Source organism: Vidua macroura, chromosome 6 (assembly GCF_024509145.1).
Source record: "Vidua macroura isolate BioBank_ID:100142 chromosome 6, ASM2450914v1, whole genome shotgun sequence".
In the NCBI taxonomy this organism is placed as follows: domain Eukaryota; kingdom Metazoa; phylum Chordata; class Aves; order Passeriformes; family Viduidae; genus Vidua; species Vidua macroura.
The window spans coordinates 55,213,037-55,230,751 of NC_071576.1; the positions used below are offsets into that span (position 1 = coordinate 55,213,037).

Below are 17,715 nucleotides of genomic sequence, written 5' to 3' on the forward strand. Positions count from 1 at the left end.
CTAAAGGAAAAAAAATCATAAATTTCAGACATTCCAGGTATGATGATAAAAAATGTGTTCCTACACACAGAATTTGTGATGAAAAATTGCTCCAGCAAGAATTTAGTGAGTTCAACTGTATTTCCCTTCATGGATTTTGAGTTAAATGTCCTGTGTTGTAGTGATTCTGCAGCAACAGACACCACTCAGCCAAGGGGAACAGATGCCCAGGACAGAGAGAACAGGGCTGGGCCCTTCTTTATGAAAAGTAACCAAGACATTTTTAATGTTCATATAATCCAGACCAAAACTACCATGGGGCCTTTTGGAAGATTTCCACAGAGATCTCCAATTTTCCCCAGGAAGCCCAAGCACATCCCTATGAAATGTTATCTCTAATTTGGTCCTTCAGGTGATGCTTTCACTACAGAGTTATAATAAATATTCCACAGACTGGAGGTATCTCCTTGCCAAAAATTACCCCTAAATTTCAGATCAACTGAAAGCCTAAAAAATTGTGTGAAATAAGCTATTTTTTATGTCACTGGCATATTGTAAATGCATCCTTAAAAATAAACTGATTCTTCATTTAGGTTGAATAATTAAAAATCTCCTCTGCTTCAATTGCTGACCCAAGATACAAAGCAGTGGTATCCCAGAAATAAAGGAAATTAAGTATGTACCCAATTATTTTGCAAATACTTTAGAACTCTCTTCTCATTTCAACTAAAATGACCTTATCCCAAATTTTATGCAGTAAAAGAGAAAAACTTGAGCATCAGTAGACAGAGATCTGACTTTGATTTCAAGCTTCATGTGGACCAGTGCTAATTACACTGATTTTTTTCAACATGTCTGCAGGGAAAACAAAACAACACAAAAAGGTAGCCCTAATGGCTTTATTTTATACACACGTAAGTCTTGACTCTGTGTGTTCAGTTTTATGTGATTAAAAGATATTCAGCTTTGCAGAAAATATTCTTTATCTAATGAGAAAAGATTGATCTGGATTTGATAACTTAAAAAGCCACCCATTCCCATTTTGCCACATCAGGAGTTAGTAACCCTAAAATATTATTTAACACCATACCAAAGCTATTTGAAAAGGACATCCAGCAGAGGTGACCTTGCATTTCTCAAAGTCAAATTTAAGGAGTATTGACCAAAAAAAAAAAAAACAAAACAAAAAAAAAAAAAAAAAAAAACAACAAAAAAAAAAAAAAAAAAAAAACACCCAAAAAAACCAAACCACTACCACTACCCCCCCCCCCGAAAAAAAAAGTCTTGCTAGAATTCTGAGATTTCTTTACCATGATATGATGGCCTGACCTTCCCTTATTGCCTGGGAGGAATTCAACCAGAATGGCAAATTTAATTCTCCCCATTATGTATTTTAATGACTCATTGTTTTCCTATTTCTTTCTAGTTCCTGCAAAGCTTAATGGACTTGAGCATGATTATTAAAATGCTACAAATAAAAAAGAACTTTTAAAACCTCGAAGTATTAAAAAAAAAAAAAAAAAAAAAAAAACAACAAAAAGGGGAGATGCAGTAAAGGACATTCTAAAATTGGAGCCCATTTTGTTGGGGATGGGAGCAAAGTATCTGAGCCATATGCTGGTGTAACACAGGCAAACTGGATACAAAGCTTATGTCATTGCAACTTGCTCCTTCAGAAAGCAGCTATGGCAGAAATAATCCCCAAATTTTACATTTCAATTTACATGCAGCTCCAGATCAGCACCAACATTTGGATATCAGAAGTCCATTAGAGTTCATCTTCCTGGGTCAAGAACATGCTGTTACCAAATACTAAATATAAATAAATGGGTTTTAAACAACTCCTTACACCCAGTTTACTCTTTTTTTTCCACTTGGACAGAAGACCATAAGAGAAGCAGATTTTTTAAATCTGCACAGTTATCTTTCAGATGGCATAGGACACAGTCCAGCAGCTGCCAGGAAAAAAAAAAAAAGAAAAGATTTTGTGTTTTTTCTTCTCCAAGAGGAAACCCAAACACACCCTAAGATAAGGCCCTAGCCTAAATCCGCAATAATTTCAGTGGCTTTTATCCAGATTTACACTTCTTTACTGCAAAACTCAATTTGTCACTTGCATAACAGAGTTTAGACACCAGAAAAACTCCCCTTGTCGTTTGAACTTTTTCCCTCCCCAGCCGGCACAGAACAAACTACAACTGCTGATTTGGACACAGCCATGGGTGGACAAAACCACAAACTGTATTTGGATAATCCCACAGTGGGTTTTTCTTTTTCAAAAATAAGAAAATAAAAGTAAAACAACAAACAAATCCCAAATTTTGTTAAGTCTACGACGTGACTAAAATTTTCTTCCCAAGGACTATTCCCTCCAAATCTCTGGACATGCCAAAAATTATGTTTAACTGCTTAAAATTTCTGCCAGCACATAACTTTGAAATATACTTTGTAAGATAAGAGCCTGCACTCCACAGAAGGATGAGAAGCAGTATTAGTCCACAGGGATTTCAACTCAACTAGATCTTCTCTTACTTAAACGAAAAATGCAACAAAAAAATCCTTCAGTCCAGGCATGTGGAGAGAGAGCTCCACCAGCTTTGAAGGTAGAGTGGCTTCAAGCTTCAGTTTTTGTCAGGAAAGATGATGAAAGGGAAAACCTTCCCCATCCCATCATCATGAGAAAATTTCTGTTCTCCCACTATGCACAGACAAAGCAGCAATGAAGCCCCTCCTTCCACCTCGCCCCCCACAAAAAGGTGACAAAGAGGAAAGCACGGTTCTGCGTTAAAAACCTAAAGCATGTTCTATATGAGCAATCTAACTAATGAAACTTGCTTTCCTTTAGTTGAAATAGACAATATCAGATTAGTTCCTTTTTTTTTTTTTTTTTTGGCTCTTTTGGTTAACTTCATATGTAAGAATGTTCCTCTGTTGCTGATGAAGATGTCTGAATAAACACTGCTATCCCTAATGGATCAAAAAATCAAAAATACTGTCGTAAGCACAGAGTGAAAGGAATAAAGTCACCAGACTCTTGGGATCACTTTTAACTACTTTTAATTCCTAAACTCCAATCTCAATGTCACAGACCTTGCAAAATGTGGAAGTTCCTGGATCCAATCAATGAAGTGTTCGCAAAAGAAAGAGTTTTAGCTTTGGATCAGTCAAGCTCTGAAAAGGTGGCAAAAATTACCCTGCACAGGGCTGGAATTCAGCCTTGCTCTCTTTTAGGATGGGGGAATGATATTCCTTATCCCTATTATCTTAGAGTTTTGTACAGAATTGCTTGAGGGAAGCAAAAATCAAAATATGCAGAAATCATTGCAGCTTCCTCAGATACAAGAAAGGGCTGCATCTCACAGGGGAACAGAAGCTGGACAGCCCAGCAAAGAACTGGGAGAGCACAGAGGTACAATACAGAACAGAGCTGGCACTGACAGAAGTGAAAGAAAAATGAGGGAAGTTGACAAGAAAAGAAAGAAAAAGGAAAGAAAACACAATTAAATGGCGAAGTGATCTAAAACAGGCAAGATGCAACCAGCTGAAAAAAATTATAATATCTTTATTTGGGGTGAAATTAGTAGTTAGACAAATCCGATACAGGATTTGAGTGTGAGGTGCTGAATAAAAGGCTCTGGATGCTACAGCTGATCACAGACTGATCGTAGGTTGCTGGGGCAGACCAATGACCTCATTCTAAGCATTCCTGAAGCCACACTGATGCTGTCAGGCTACACCAACAACCTCCTTGCTGTGAAGTTTTCAGAATTAAACACAGTCTAAAACTAAGCTCAGGGGTTCCAGGCCATGGCCTCACAGGTGCTGCCTCTGAGCATGTGTAAAAACTTCTCATATTGCCCTCAAAGCTTTTCTTGGTCCCAGCTCAATGAACTTTTCCTTGCCTTTTTGCTACACTGCAGGTCATTGCAAGTGGTTCTTTGCTGGTTTTTTGGGTTTGCACCCCAGGAAAATCAACTGTGCCATGGAGCAGGAGCGCAGTGCTTGCCCCTGCAGCCAGGTTAGTGCCAGAATCCCTGGCACTAACACAAAGGACCAGAGCATCTCCTTTCCTCCCTCCAAGATCCCTACCCCCTGCTTATCTTTAAGACAGGGAATCCCCTGGCAGGGTTTAAGCACAAACCCTTTGAGTAGATCAGGGAGAAAGAGGCATCAGGCTCCTCAGCATGTCACATTCTTCAGGTAACTGCTTTAATACTGAATGCTAAATAAAATTGCCCTGGAACAGTTGTGGATAAGGGGGGATGTTTCTGAGCCACCAGTACTTGAGAATCCTTTATTCAAAGGCTTTTTTTATGGAATTATCTGGAAATAGTCAATTGACTGCTAAAATATAGCTAACAAAATGTACCATTCCACTTGTTATTTTATTTGTTTTTATATGCATCATTTCCTGCCTTTAATTTTAATTCCATGCCCTCTAAGAAATGCAATCTCACAGACACATCTTCTCCTTTATTTTCCTGTAATAATATCATAGCAGTTTTCTCTAGCTATTTACAATTTCTTTGTTCCCTTCACAGCTTTTCCAAGCCATGGAATGAAGAATTATATAAAAATAGGCCACAAGAAACCAGACACACTTGATCTGCACAGCAAAAATAGAGCTCTTTAGCACCTGGCATTCTCAAGAGTGGTAATGAAGCTGGCAATATAAGCCAGGCTTTGACCCAAAATAAAAATCTTAGCCCTCACAAGAAGGATAAATCTCAACTAACACAAAAATTCTTTTGGTTTCTTGCAAGGTATGACCCCAGACATCTGGACAAGCAGAAGAATTGGGCTTCCCATAGGTGGGAAATGCAGGAAGAGGACAAGCAGCACACATAAAAACATCAATTTTAGCCTGTCATAATCCCTGAGGGCAAATTACAAATACACCGTGGTGCCTGCAATCCCAGGAGTGCTCATGGCTGAGGGGAAAGCAAAAAGAAAGGAAAGGGACTCAAAGGACAAACAAACAAGCCTTCACTTGTGAGGTTTTTTCCAGGAGCAACAAATAAATTCTTCAGGATAAATAACTGGTCTGTGTTGAATTACAGATTTGATGAGACACATTTAAAACTGAAAACGCATCACAGAGTTTATGTTAAATTTTGCTACCTCAGATGTTCCAAAGAGATGTAAGAGGCTGTTTCCCAAGATGAAAATGGTATAATGTGAAAGATTATGCAGAGAGAATGGAAGTTTATCAAGTAATGGGGCTTTTGGTAAGAGAACACATAGGAGGAGGAACAAAATCTGGACTTCTGGAGTCAGCAGAAGTATATAACAGAAACCAGAGATACCTCTACTTATACTCAGATAATACCATCTTAATGTTATAAATCTTCAATTCAATAAATCTTTTGTTGTTTTCATTCGGCAGGGATTTCACCCAATTAGAGCCACTTGGCTGGATAATATTTACTTTACAGCTTTTTCTGAATCAAGGTGGCATCATAATTCTGTCTTGTATGAACAATTCTGAACAATTACTTCAGCAACACCACCTAGAAAATGGAAGAGAAAATGGGCTTTTGGCTTCAATATCTGAAATTATCAAGATGCACAGAATGAAAAAGTAAAAAAAAAAAAAAAAAAAATCAAAGCAGAATGGAGATTTGCTAAGGGAACAACCTTGTTGGACACCACAAGGTCTCCCAGGCCATGCAGGGCATCCAACAATGAAATAAAATGGGAGAAATAAAATTCCCCAAACACCAGCTCATTAAAAGGGAGAGGGAATGACATAAAAGGTGCACATAGCATCATTAGGTTTGGATTTCCTGGAATTGCTGTCCAAGGTCCTAAGCAGACCTGATTTAAATACTCGAAGTGTTTACTCTGAAAATGTCTTCCACAGTGTGACAAGACCTTGACTGCAAAAGCTGCAACTTACCCTGAACTCCACAGGAAAGACTCAGCTGAGTCTTCAGAGCCGGCCCAGGAGATTGAGATATAAATGTAGTGACAGCACCAGTGTGAAATATTGTGAGCAGTGTGAAATACAGTGTGAAATGTTACACTCATTACAAAGCCCTGTGCTCCAAAGCCTGTCCCTTTATCAAGCCTCATCTACAATTTGACAACAAACAGGCTTCTGGGATGATACTTTTTCCTTTTAAAGAGGCTGAATATTACCAGATCAATTTTCACAAAGTTATGACAGTGGTACCTTGTTATTAAAGTCAGAGTATTTATAAGGCATTAAAACAAATTTCTTCAGTGAAGCTTCACTTCTTAAATTGTCAAACCATTGTATATTGAACAGAAAACATAACATCAACTTCATTTCTATAAATAATGGAGTTTGACTGAAAAGTGGTATGTTGAGCTGCAAAAAATTATGTCAATACAAATTCAGCACAATAGAAAGAGGAATTGCAAGTAAGGGAGTCAATGTAAATAAATGCAAACAGAGATTAGCAATTATATAGTCCAATATTAGCAATTGAATAGTCCAACTTAACCCTTTTCAAGTTTATTTGAACCAATCTAAAAGTGAGATAATAGCCTTGAAATCATGCAAATATTTAGTTTTATAGGAAGTTTTTTTTTAAAATACAAATACTTGTTTCATACAATTGGAAAAATTAATAAAATTACATCTATATTTGGAAGGCTTTCCTCATCCAGATGCATTTTTTCCATGGATGTTCCTCCCTTCCCTAAATGGGAGTTATATTGAACCTAATTCTTTTCCATAAAGCAATGATGGCACATAAAAATCCATATACTCACAAGTTACAAACCCAATCCTGTGCCATCAGTCTTAACTTTGTGGTCCTACTTTTAGCCTAATTACAGAAAGGAAATTATTGGGTGCATAAAGAAGTTTGTGATGAAGTGCTCAGCATAAGGACCTACATTACACTCAACATTCATGGGGTTTTATTTTCCCTTCTCTTCCCTTTTTTCTTTTGCGGTTTTTTGGGGCAGCTTTTGGGGTATTTGGTGAGGGGTCTGTTTGCTAGGTTTTTTTAATTCATCTCTGCATTTACTTTGGGAAGTATAGGAATTTTCTTCAGGAATCATTCCTGACTATTTTTAACAATCTCTGTTTTCCCTTTTTTTTTTTTTTAATCTAGCATTTATTTCACGTGCTTTCATCTCTTTTTCCTGTGTTCTCACCATTGTACATGGAAGGAATAGAGAGCCCTGGGAGCCTCCACACATCTCTTTCCCCACTTGTCGTACCTCTATTTTTGACCTGGCTCCACTGTTAGAAATCCTGCGTGGCATTTGACACCATCTTAGAGAGCTCTTGAGGCTCATGTGGAAAAAAGGATTTAAAGAAAACACATTAACTTTTGAGGAATAACAAAACTCTCTAGGAGGCTCTTCAAACAGTTTTCCTTCTGTAGCATCCTTTACTGGGCAGCTTGATATCTCAGAGCTGCATTGACACATCCCTTATCTCAGCAACCGCTGGTTTCCTAATATCCTAATATTGCTGTGGCCATCCAAACCCTCCAGTTTTGTTACACTGAGACCTAGATATCTGTGTATACATCTATATATATATATATAGATATAATAGCATGATTGAAATGCACAGATCACATACTTCCAATGGTCACAGCCCCTTAAAAAAGGCACAATTACAGCAAATTTAGGGATACTGATTTTAGTGGAGCCTGAGAAAAGCTGGCAGAGCGTGCCTCAGATAATGCTGATCAAACTGCAGTAGAAATAAACCCCACCATAAATGTGGTGGTTTCCTATATCTCATTTAAACCTCAGCGTTTTTCTTTTCCAATATTTCAGCTCTGAGTTGCTCAGGAAAGAAGATGTGGCACTGACAGAGCACAGTTGAGGAGTCTCAGCCACACTCAGGGTCTAGCTGCAGCAGCCAGAGTGATTTCAGAAACAACATATGTCTATTCAAAGAAGGCGTGATCAATCCCAGAACAACAAAAGTATCCAGCCCCATCAGATCACAAGACCAGTTTTCCAAATCCCATTTACAGTATTGCAGGTCTTTAACAAGGCAAAATGTTTTTCCTGGTTCTAATCCAGTTCAAACAGGAGTTAGTTAATATAAAAGCTGTAATTGCACCGTGAGAAGGTCAAACAGCATGATCACATAAACCTCTTTCTGTTTTGTCATCTATGACCTATAAAACCAGAACAGAGGTGACTGAACAAACTTCAGGTCAGAGATAAACTCAAAAGTACTATTTTCTTTTTACATCCCCTCAGCCAAATGCAACTCCTTAACTAATTCTAGCTTCCCTTGTGTCCCAAAGACATCCTGGTGTAGGATCAGGAACCAGGCTGAATCAGAAAGCAGATTCCTGAGGATGGGTCATCTGCTGACCATTTCCAGTGCCTCCAAGGGGAGCTACTGGGGACAGAAGGATCCAGCTGCCAGGCTGAACAGCACTGGGAGTTTTACTCACAGTGAGTAACTGAAAATCATGATTGGAAGTTCCAGTTTGGCTGAAATATTAGTTCAGAATTGCAGCATTTGAGGGATTTGGGGTATTTGCACTGCTGTCTGCTCCCAACTTGACCCTTGGCCTGCATAGTGAGCTCAATAGCATTACCCTTCTATGGACTCCACCAGAATTTTGAGGACAGTACAGCCCACTAAATTAGTTTTTGTAAAGCAAGAAATTAACCTTATTCATTTCATAACCTGTTTGATATACAAAAATACATTCCATTTTTGTCCCCATCTGAGCCACTGTCCCTGGCATCCTCAAATCACTTTTTCTACTTGTGTTTTATGGTTTAATTTCTTTTTTGAATTCCATGATGTGCACTAGTTCTGTACATGACCTCTGATTTTATTTCCCTGTACAGTCCCTTAGTGGAGTCAAGACAGTGAAAACTATTTTTAAAAAACCACCAAAGGCAAAATAGCCACTACTAGTGAAAGGATTGTGTCTTAGAGCAGCCAAACCCCTTGAAGGGCTTGGGAAAGGTTTCTGACCCAGCTCAGAGGAAACAGCTCTGATGACAGGAATGCTGCTGAAAGCAGCACATTCCAGCTGCTGGATACAATGGTGCCAGCCTGGAAGGTGCAGAGAAGTTGAGAGACATTTCTGCTGAGGAGAAGCCAGTGGACTGGCAGCTGGCTGGAAGCCAGATTTGGGGGAGGCAGGAGCTACAGGCCCTGGAAATGCTTCCAGCCATTTGGATCTGGATGTAAAGATTGGGGCAAGGCTCAAACACAGAGCAATTCCCCCTCTTCCTTTCCCCTGCCACCCTCCTAGGCATCTCCAGGGGATGTGCCAGTGTGACCTGCAGCCACTGCTCAGCCCAGAATTCTGCCTGAGACCAAAACTAGCTCAAGGGCACTGGAAGCAGCCCAGGATCCCTCCAGTGGGTTATTTTTGGCTCAAGTGCCAGGCTCTTCTGGTTCAGTCTGTAAAATAAAGCCTAGGAGGAGTAGCTGTGGCAGTCGTTGCCTACCTGGCAGGTGGCAAGGACACGGTACAGGCTGGTCTCCAAAAGCAGGCCAGAGTTTTCTGCAATCAGCTGTCCTTAAAGCAGAACTTACACATGGCACCAGCTCTCTCCTCGCCTTCCTGCTCAGAATTTCAAGTAAGCCTCAAAAATGGCCACACAGCACAGAATTTGCATGCCTCAGCCTGACGTCCTTGCTATATGCACAGAATACACCCAAGTTCAAAGGCCAAGAGCAACCAGCTTCTGAAAATGAAGTTTAAATTTTGAAATAAAGCAAATTACTGTTGGTTTTGCACCAATGCACACAAAGAAATAACTAACTTGTGATCAAAGGGAAAAGAGAAAGCATGGTAAGTTTTTCAAGCTCTGCCCTACATTTCAGTATGTAATTACATTAACACACAATCCCCAGTTTTCCAATTTGTTTGCTGCCACATAGCAAGACTGAGTATGAGAAATTCTATTTCTTGCAACCATTCAGAGGAAAACAGAGAAATAATAGCGACAGATTTATTTCATACCAACCAATATTTGTTTGGTTGTAACCCAGCCTAAACATCATTAATGCAAAAGGGGGTTTTTCTATGAACACAGAAATTAATTATTCGTTTAGCACAGATATTTGAAAGAAATTGCAAAAGGAACACAGGATTATGATATTCTACCACACAATATGCATTTAAAACATGGGAAATTCACACCTCAGTGGTTTTGCCATCCAGACTACACAGATATCATTCCTTTTCCACATTAAATGCTCACTAACATTTGAAACAGGTAATGTTACTCCCAAATGACAACTGCACAGGACTACAATAGATGTTTCTGTCCCTTTTGCTTCTATTAAATAACAAGTGATAAAAATAGAACAAGTCACTGCACACTGCCAACAGTTTTGTAGATTTTCCTTTTGCTTTGCTGCCTTTTCCTCTTTCTGCTGTTATCTGTCTCAATCTGATTTCCCCCAGCTTGAGGAGTATTCTGCAGGCATTTGATTGATGAAAATCAAAATTACTGAACCATTCCCCAAACCCAAATAAATAAGTAAACAAATAGAATATTCCTTGGGTCGGCCGGCATTTAATAGCAACACTTGCAGCTGAAAAACCATGACTGCTGACCTCAATCACTCTCATCTAATTAAAGAAAATTAGTTAGAAAAGCAATTCTACCACAAACCAGCTAACATCCTCATATTCTGAAATACCTGTTCTGCTTATTCTACAATAAAATACACGTTCCTTATGTTTACAGTCACAATGCCAGTTAAAAAAACCCACATTTTTACTCATACTCAAAAAATGTTTAATTTCAAAGCAATTTCTCTATGTGGAATACATCTACAGACTGTATTAGCAGATTTTCAAAATTACCAAAATAAAAACACCCATGTGCAGGCACAGACAAACCATCACACACACACATCTCTCTGCATAATTATAGAGGAATACAGGAACTCTGACTTGAAGCCTAGCAACAGTATCCAAGTATTAGTTAGTCTGCTAATCAACTACCAAAAACTCACACACCAGCTCATTTTCCTAAAGCAAACAAAAACCAAACAAAAGAGTCCTATCACTCCTGGCTCCAGAGCTGCTGAAGGACAAGATGCACAATAGAAAACAAACCTTGTTCACTTGAAGAAGAACAACCCATGTCATTTAGTCCGTCTGAAAACTCATCCCATCACAAAGAACCAAGGCAAAAGAGATTTAAAAATAGGTTATCCCAGTCAAAGGATTATCAGCTTGCAACATACTTAATATCTGCATATCTGTATCTAATGAAAGCTTCAAAATTCTTACATATATGATTGGGTTTTGTACCTCCATCCTATAGAAGTCATAGTAAATTCTGTACAGCAAATGCTTCCTAAATCTGCTGTGCTCATTTACTCACAGACAGCTGCAGGCTGGATGAATACAATCAGGGATTAACTTTTCTATTCATCACATCTTTTAATCCATTACTTTCTCTTAGTTTGCAATAAATAAATGCATAAAGTTGAATAAATTATAAATTTGTTATGGCTAGTTAAAAGAAAAAAGAAGTTTAAAAGGGACACTATTACTATTATTACATATTTCTAAAGGTGTGCAACTGCAATATTTTTAAAGGTGTGCAACATCAGGGGTATGTGTAAGGTCTTCCTCAAAGCAGAAAAGAAGATGCAACAATAGTCACTGAGCTAGGATACACTTCTGGGTCCCAAAGACTTCCAGAATAACCAATAATTAAAATAAGCTACTCTGGTGCTGTTATCATTCCTCAAAAAAACTAATCTGGGGGCATGATGAATTGAAATAATCTGGGAAGACACACTAAGCATTTCATACTGCTTGTAAAACGAGTTTCTAAGTACCTTATGGTAATAGGGTTTCTTGCTTTATGAAAAATACTATTGTAATTTGTTTCAAATAGGATTACTTTTTAAATGATACAGCAATTTCCATTCACCTTTCAAACGTCTGCCATGAAAACAAAAGGGATTCCCTCATAAAAAACTTAAATACAATGAAATCTGGATCTTGTTTTTAATCCTTTATGGGAATAATATTTTCCTGTCCTTGGATTCCTTTATCTTTGCTGTTTGATACAGTCTTACAGAACAGCCTCATCCCAGTCTGGAGTAAGAACTTTACTGGAAGAATCAGCCAGGGGGGTTTTATTGGACTAAAGCCACAGGAATCCCTTGCAAGGCTTTTTCTTTATAGGCTTGTTCACATTACTCCATGGGACATTATTCTCACCTTTTTTGGCTCTAAAATAAATATTTTTTGTATTTTTCTTCTGTTTTCAGAACAGCTGGATGATTAATATTACATTACTATTATTGCAAAGAAGCTTATTTTATATATGCCTAATTTTCACATCTATCTGATGTAAGTGCTTTACAATTAAATTAAAAGAAGGAAGAATAATCTTGGTGGGATTTAATCTGTAGGACAAAGATTTAGTGGCTCTGCTGTAAATCAGAATTTTCTGCTTCTAAAGTAGAGTCTAAAATAATTACAAAGTGCAAAGAGATTGTGATTATTAAATGAAGTTAAAATAATAACAAGTTTTAATGAACTGGTTCGGTATCAAAATTCAGAATCTAACCAAAAATACACTTTCTGAGTGATGAGTGATTAAGAGTTTCTCAAGAGACTTGATAGTATGAATTGTCCTCATCTTCCTGAAGATACTTCCCAAGCTCTTCATTATTCCTTCCCCCTCTGCTGCCTCTAAGGAGGTGAATTACTCAGTGATAAATGTTAGAATACATCCAAAATTATGGGAACACAGTGGGTAATCAGACAAGCACAAGAAGCAAAAGCCAACTTGCTGAAGCTGAAATGCTGACATCACTCTGCACATTCATCATCACAGCAGCTCTCAGGTTTTCTGCTCAGGATTTGGTTCTTTGATTTACTCGTCTTTTTTTCTTTCCACTGGGAGACACTCCAAGAATGGACATTTCAACAACTTCATTTTTCATAAGTAATAAAACTTAAAGGACAAATGTCCAGCTCAATTAAATTAGGTGGGACGAAATAACATAATGTAATGTTTACTCTTTAAAACAAATTATTAATTTAAATAGTCATGTTCAATCCACCATCTTGCAAAAATTGCAACTGAATAATGGAAGTACCAATATTTCTATTTTTCAGTGGCAAAAATAGAAGCATCAGAAAAATTTGGAGAATAATCCCATAGAAAGCATTTTCTAAGCATTTTTCTAGAAATCACCAAATCCTACAAGGCAGCAAAAAAAAAAAAGCATTACCCATATATAAATATAAACAACAGTAAGATGCTCAACCTAATAAGAATAACGTGTTCATTTTTAATTCACGTTTTACAGATTATTAGTAAATACAGAAGGATGAAGTATTCTTACATGGAAATGAGCTATCCTATTATCCCAGGAAAAAAAAAAAAAAAAAAAAAACACCTTCCAGACTGTCTCTGAACTTTTATGCAGAAGTTATGATTTTGGTGCATTTTGCCCTCAGTTTTCTCAGTGCACACTGCAAGAGCAGAAAGTGCTACAAGAACTCACATTACCACAGAACCTTCAACCATATCCCTGCAGATCATATGCAACAAGGAAGGGAAAGGAAAAGTAGTCCTTAATCCACATCCTTAGTTTTATATTTCATGTGAGCTGGCCTAATTTCCCATATAAATGAAATACTCAAGTCAGAGATTTGCCTTGCTGAGTTAAATCAGCACAGGCACCTACACAGAGCCTCCTGCTGCAAAAGAAATACCTTTTTTTGTTCAACTTCAGGATGTTTCTGTAGAACTTTAATTAACTTGAATTAAAGCATTTTAGCCCATTTTTTAAAACTGCCTTTTATTAGGCATCACATGTTTTAAACTGGCTTTTATTTTAATGGTAAATCTCTCTACTTAAAAAGATCTTTAAAGAGCCTCCAGTTTTTTTTTGTCAGGGGCCCTTAATGCCTATCACTACCCTTAATCCCTCCAAACTCAGTGAGAGGGAATGCTTTCATGGATATGGGGAGTTGGCTTCTGCCATATATTCATTTAATTATGGAGAAGCATCTTTCTCCATTTTCATCTTTTCATCAATTATTCCTATTTGGGAGCTGCTTTAGGTGAGGGCAAAACAACCTGCAAGAGCCAATTTGGCTCTTCCAGGGAAGTGGATGTGTGGATTTAGTTTATTACAAACTGACTTAGAAAGCACCCACCACTTATCACATTTGCCTTTTCAGAGTATATTTTTGAAAACATTTCAGCTTTTTCCCCATCTGCAATTTTTTTAGAAGAGTTACTTTTCAAACCTCCCTGAAATGTCACCAGCCCTGTGGTTGTATCTCACATAGAATCAGTTTTAACATCTTTGCAAAATCCTGGCACAAACAAGCACAACTTATTTTCAGAGTCTGTAAATATTTTGCTTACCAATATCAGCTTCCCTGTGATTCTTGATGTATTCAGCAAGCTCAAAATTTCCCGCTATTATAGCCACCTAAAGGGTTGTAAAATAGGCACAATTAATAGGTTGTCATCACTTGCTAAGAAAACACGCTATATCACTGACAAACATCAGGCAAACATACTTTCATTTCACAAAGTGGAGTGATTCTGTGATTCTGTTACTTTCCTTCTGCAATACATATCTGAAACACCAATACAACACTGAAACAGCAAGAAATGAGATCTTAATCTGTTTGTAAGAGCACTGCCAGTCCCCCAGCTGCCCATTTCCCAGGAATGCTGGGATGGTGGCTGTCTCAGGTGGCTGCTACTCTTTACATGGTGGCAGTCCAAGGCAGCAGTTAAGCACAGCATCCCCAAAGCTATGGGAGCTGTACTGGTGTGTGGGGAATGCTGCAGGAGAGACACACTGAAGATATTATCTCCCTTTAATTGTTCCTGACTCACTCCTTACCTGAGCAATAAAAACAGGAGCTGAAATGCAAAGTACATGAGAGAACCAAGGACCAAGAGCTACCAGTATTCATGTACCACTAAGGCACCAAAAATCACACTGAAAGAGAGAGACTGGTGAAGTTTATGCACATGTATAGAGTTTAAAATGTCTAAATGCATCGAGTTCTAAAATAACAATTTTGTTTTTCATTTATTTCCTGATTGTCGAACACAGATCTTAATTCTTATTTCAATGGAAGCAATTCAGTTTTGCCGTTGCTGGCTTCTCCCTTTTTCTTCTTCTCCTCTTTTTGCCCTGAATATCAAGGAATTGTCTCTTCTGGCCCCATTTTGCAGCTTTGACAGATCCTGTTCTCTAGTGGCACTGTGGCTTTCCTGATGTATGTGGAAGGTATAAGCTGGGCTCACCTTTCTCATACAAACTTCTGCATCTACAGAGTGCAGGTTTAAAAAAAAATTGAAAAATATCTTGCTTTAGGATTCTCTTGGATATAGAACTGTATCCAAGAGAATCAGACATGAGAAATTATTAAAAACTCAATGCAAATTTCTGAGCTGATGACCAAGAAAAATCACTTGCCGCTTTGTGCCTCTCCACATACGAAGAATGATGCAAAGGAAGACTTAAATGCTGCAATGGTCTTGGGGAGTGTACAAAGTACAGTTAATGTCAGCAATATCTTTGAATGTAACAAGCATAAGATCTTATTTCTGCACTCAGCCTAGGAAACTGAATAGACAATTTTATTTACCAGTAACCAAAACAAACTAATATGGAAATCCCTGAAACTGAAGACTTTACAACCAAGCTGTGGCTGCCCCATCCCTGGCAGTGTCCAAGGCCAGGTTGGATGGGGCTTAGAGTAAGCTGGGATAGTGGAAGGAGTCCCTGCCCATGGCAAGGAGTGGAACTGGATGACTTTAAGGTCCTTCCCAACCCAAGCCATTCTGGGATTCTGTGATGAGAGAGGTTGGACATCAACATTGTCAGTGTTAATGCACTGACACCTCAACACCATCTGAAACCATCCATCTGAAAATTACTATTTTAAACACTGGTAAGCCAACCTTTTTTTCAGAAGCCCTTCCAGAGAGAAACAGTTTCTCATCATGGATGACACATCAGAATCTGGCCCCCAGCCTCCTCTGTGCAGCCCTGAAGTACAGCTTATGCCTCTCCCTGGAAAACACCACTAGGAAAGCAACAGCAGAGCTGTACAAATCCTCTCTCTTTAACTTCCAATTCTGCAGCCTGGCTGGCTCCAGGTTCATAACAGCAACATTTTTGTGCAGCTCTCAGGTTTTCTCTGGATTGTAAGCAAGTGGTAATACTTCTCTCTGATATTACCCCTAATTAGCAGTAAAATTCCAACAAGGGGGGGAATTCAGCAGTGACAGGCAGCTTGCTAGACAGCAACCATAGTACTCAAATGAAAGAATTTTTGATACTGAGCAGATTTTAAACCTCAAGTATAAACATGCTCTTCAAGTGATAAACACATTTTATTACTTGGAAAAAAAAATTTAAAAAAGGTATTTCCAGATAACTAAGAGACAGCTTGACAGGGAATTGTTCCCATGTTTGCTCCTGAACCAGTAGATTCAGCAAGCTCAAGGAACCATTTTTCTCAATTTAATTCTCTTCAATGCACTAAAAACAGTATGTAAAATACTTACAGCAAAATGAAGGAAAGATATTTTAAGATCTAAGGAAAGCAAGGAAAAGTTAAAAAGTACAAATATTTCTTGGCATAACATCAATGCACTTCACTTGAATTTGATGGGTAAAATGTGTGGGAGAAAGTAAAGTCAGAGCAAAATCGAAAAGACGCAAAATTATACTCATTCAATTTTACAGTTACAAACCACAAAGCACAGCAACCTTAGCCCCTTTTCCATACCAATGTGTCTTAAATCAAAATTATAGTGAGTTCACATGAAAATATAAATATGAATATGTTCGGACAAGTGAATGATCTTCACAAGATCCAGAGATGGAACCAAATGAAGGTGGTGGAAATTCTCTCCTTGATCAAGTACCTAAATCAGAGACGAACTGAAGTTCTATATTTGTACTAAATTTCTTTGTACTTTAGAAAAAATAGTAATGTAGTGCCTTGGCAGGAAATACTAGAGTTTGATTCTCTCTGTTCTTCATAATTTACATGGTTTTAAATAGCCATAGTTTGCTTTTCAGGATGTTCTGTAGACAAGTGCTAGATATAAAATTAAGAGGTTATGGCAGGAAAGAAGGTTTTGTTTGAGGTTTCTTTTGATCACAAGACATCATCTCTTGGCACAAACAAAACAAAACAAAACAAAAAATGTAGCACAACCAGCAAAACTGCAGTGAAAGTTTGCTTCCAATTCCAGTAGGAACTGGATTCCAGTCATCAAAATGCATCATGTGCGTGTTTGCAGACATGAATTATCACCATGAAAGGCTGGAGATAGTACTTTACAACTAGAGGCTATCTACTGACTCTGTTATGCTGAAGCTTCAAAAATTGAAGCTTTTCTAAAATTGCATATGCAGCAGTCTTGCCACAATTCAGGTTCTTTCATTCCTGCAGCAAATATCCTTTCATGTTGTCCTTTTGACATTTATCTCACATCAAAAGTCTGTGTGTCCTCAGTCACATTATTCTGCAAACCTGATAAAACCTGGTTCTGCATCTTGTACAAAATAAAAACATCACTCACACACAATTTGCACTAAAACCTGCTTTGTGTTTTGCCATGTTTTTAAAGGGTGTCTTTACTTTGCATCCAGAATCAGAAAGAGTTCACCTGCAGGGTCCCAGCATGGTGTCAATCAAAGCCCAGGAGAAAAGCCTGACTCTGTAATTCAGTGCTTTTAAACCCAAACCAGGACCTTTGTCTGCTGCAGACATTTGGTTGGGGGTC

General features: G+C 38.1%; 1 protein-coding gene across 4 annotated transcripts in view; it reads right to left on the minus strand.

Moving 5' to 3' along the window:
* The window catches only part of SHANK2 (SH3 and multiple ankyrin repeat domains 2), a 248,362-nt gene that overhangs the window by 196,840 nt on the left and 33,807 nt on the right, over positions 1-17,715 (minus strand). For all 4 annotated transcript variants that reach the window (XM_053979757.1, XM_053979756.1, XM_053979755.1 and 1 more), the window contains one exon: positions 14,317-14,383. In XM_053979757.1, coding sequence (XP_053835732.1) covers positions 14,317-14,383 — 67 coding nt within the window. The remainder of the gene's footprint in view (positions 1-14,316; positions 14,384-17,715) is intronic.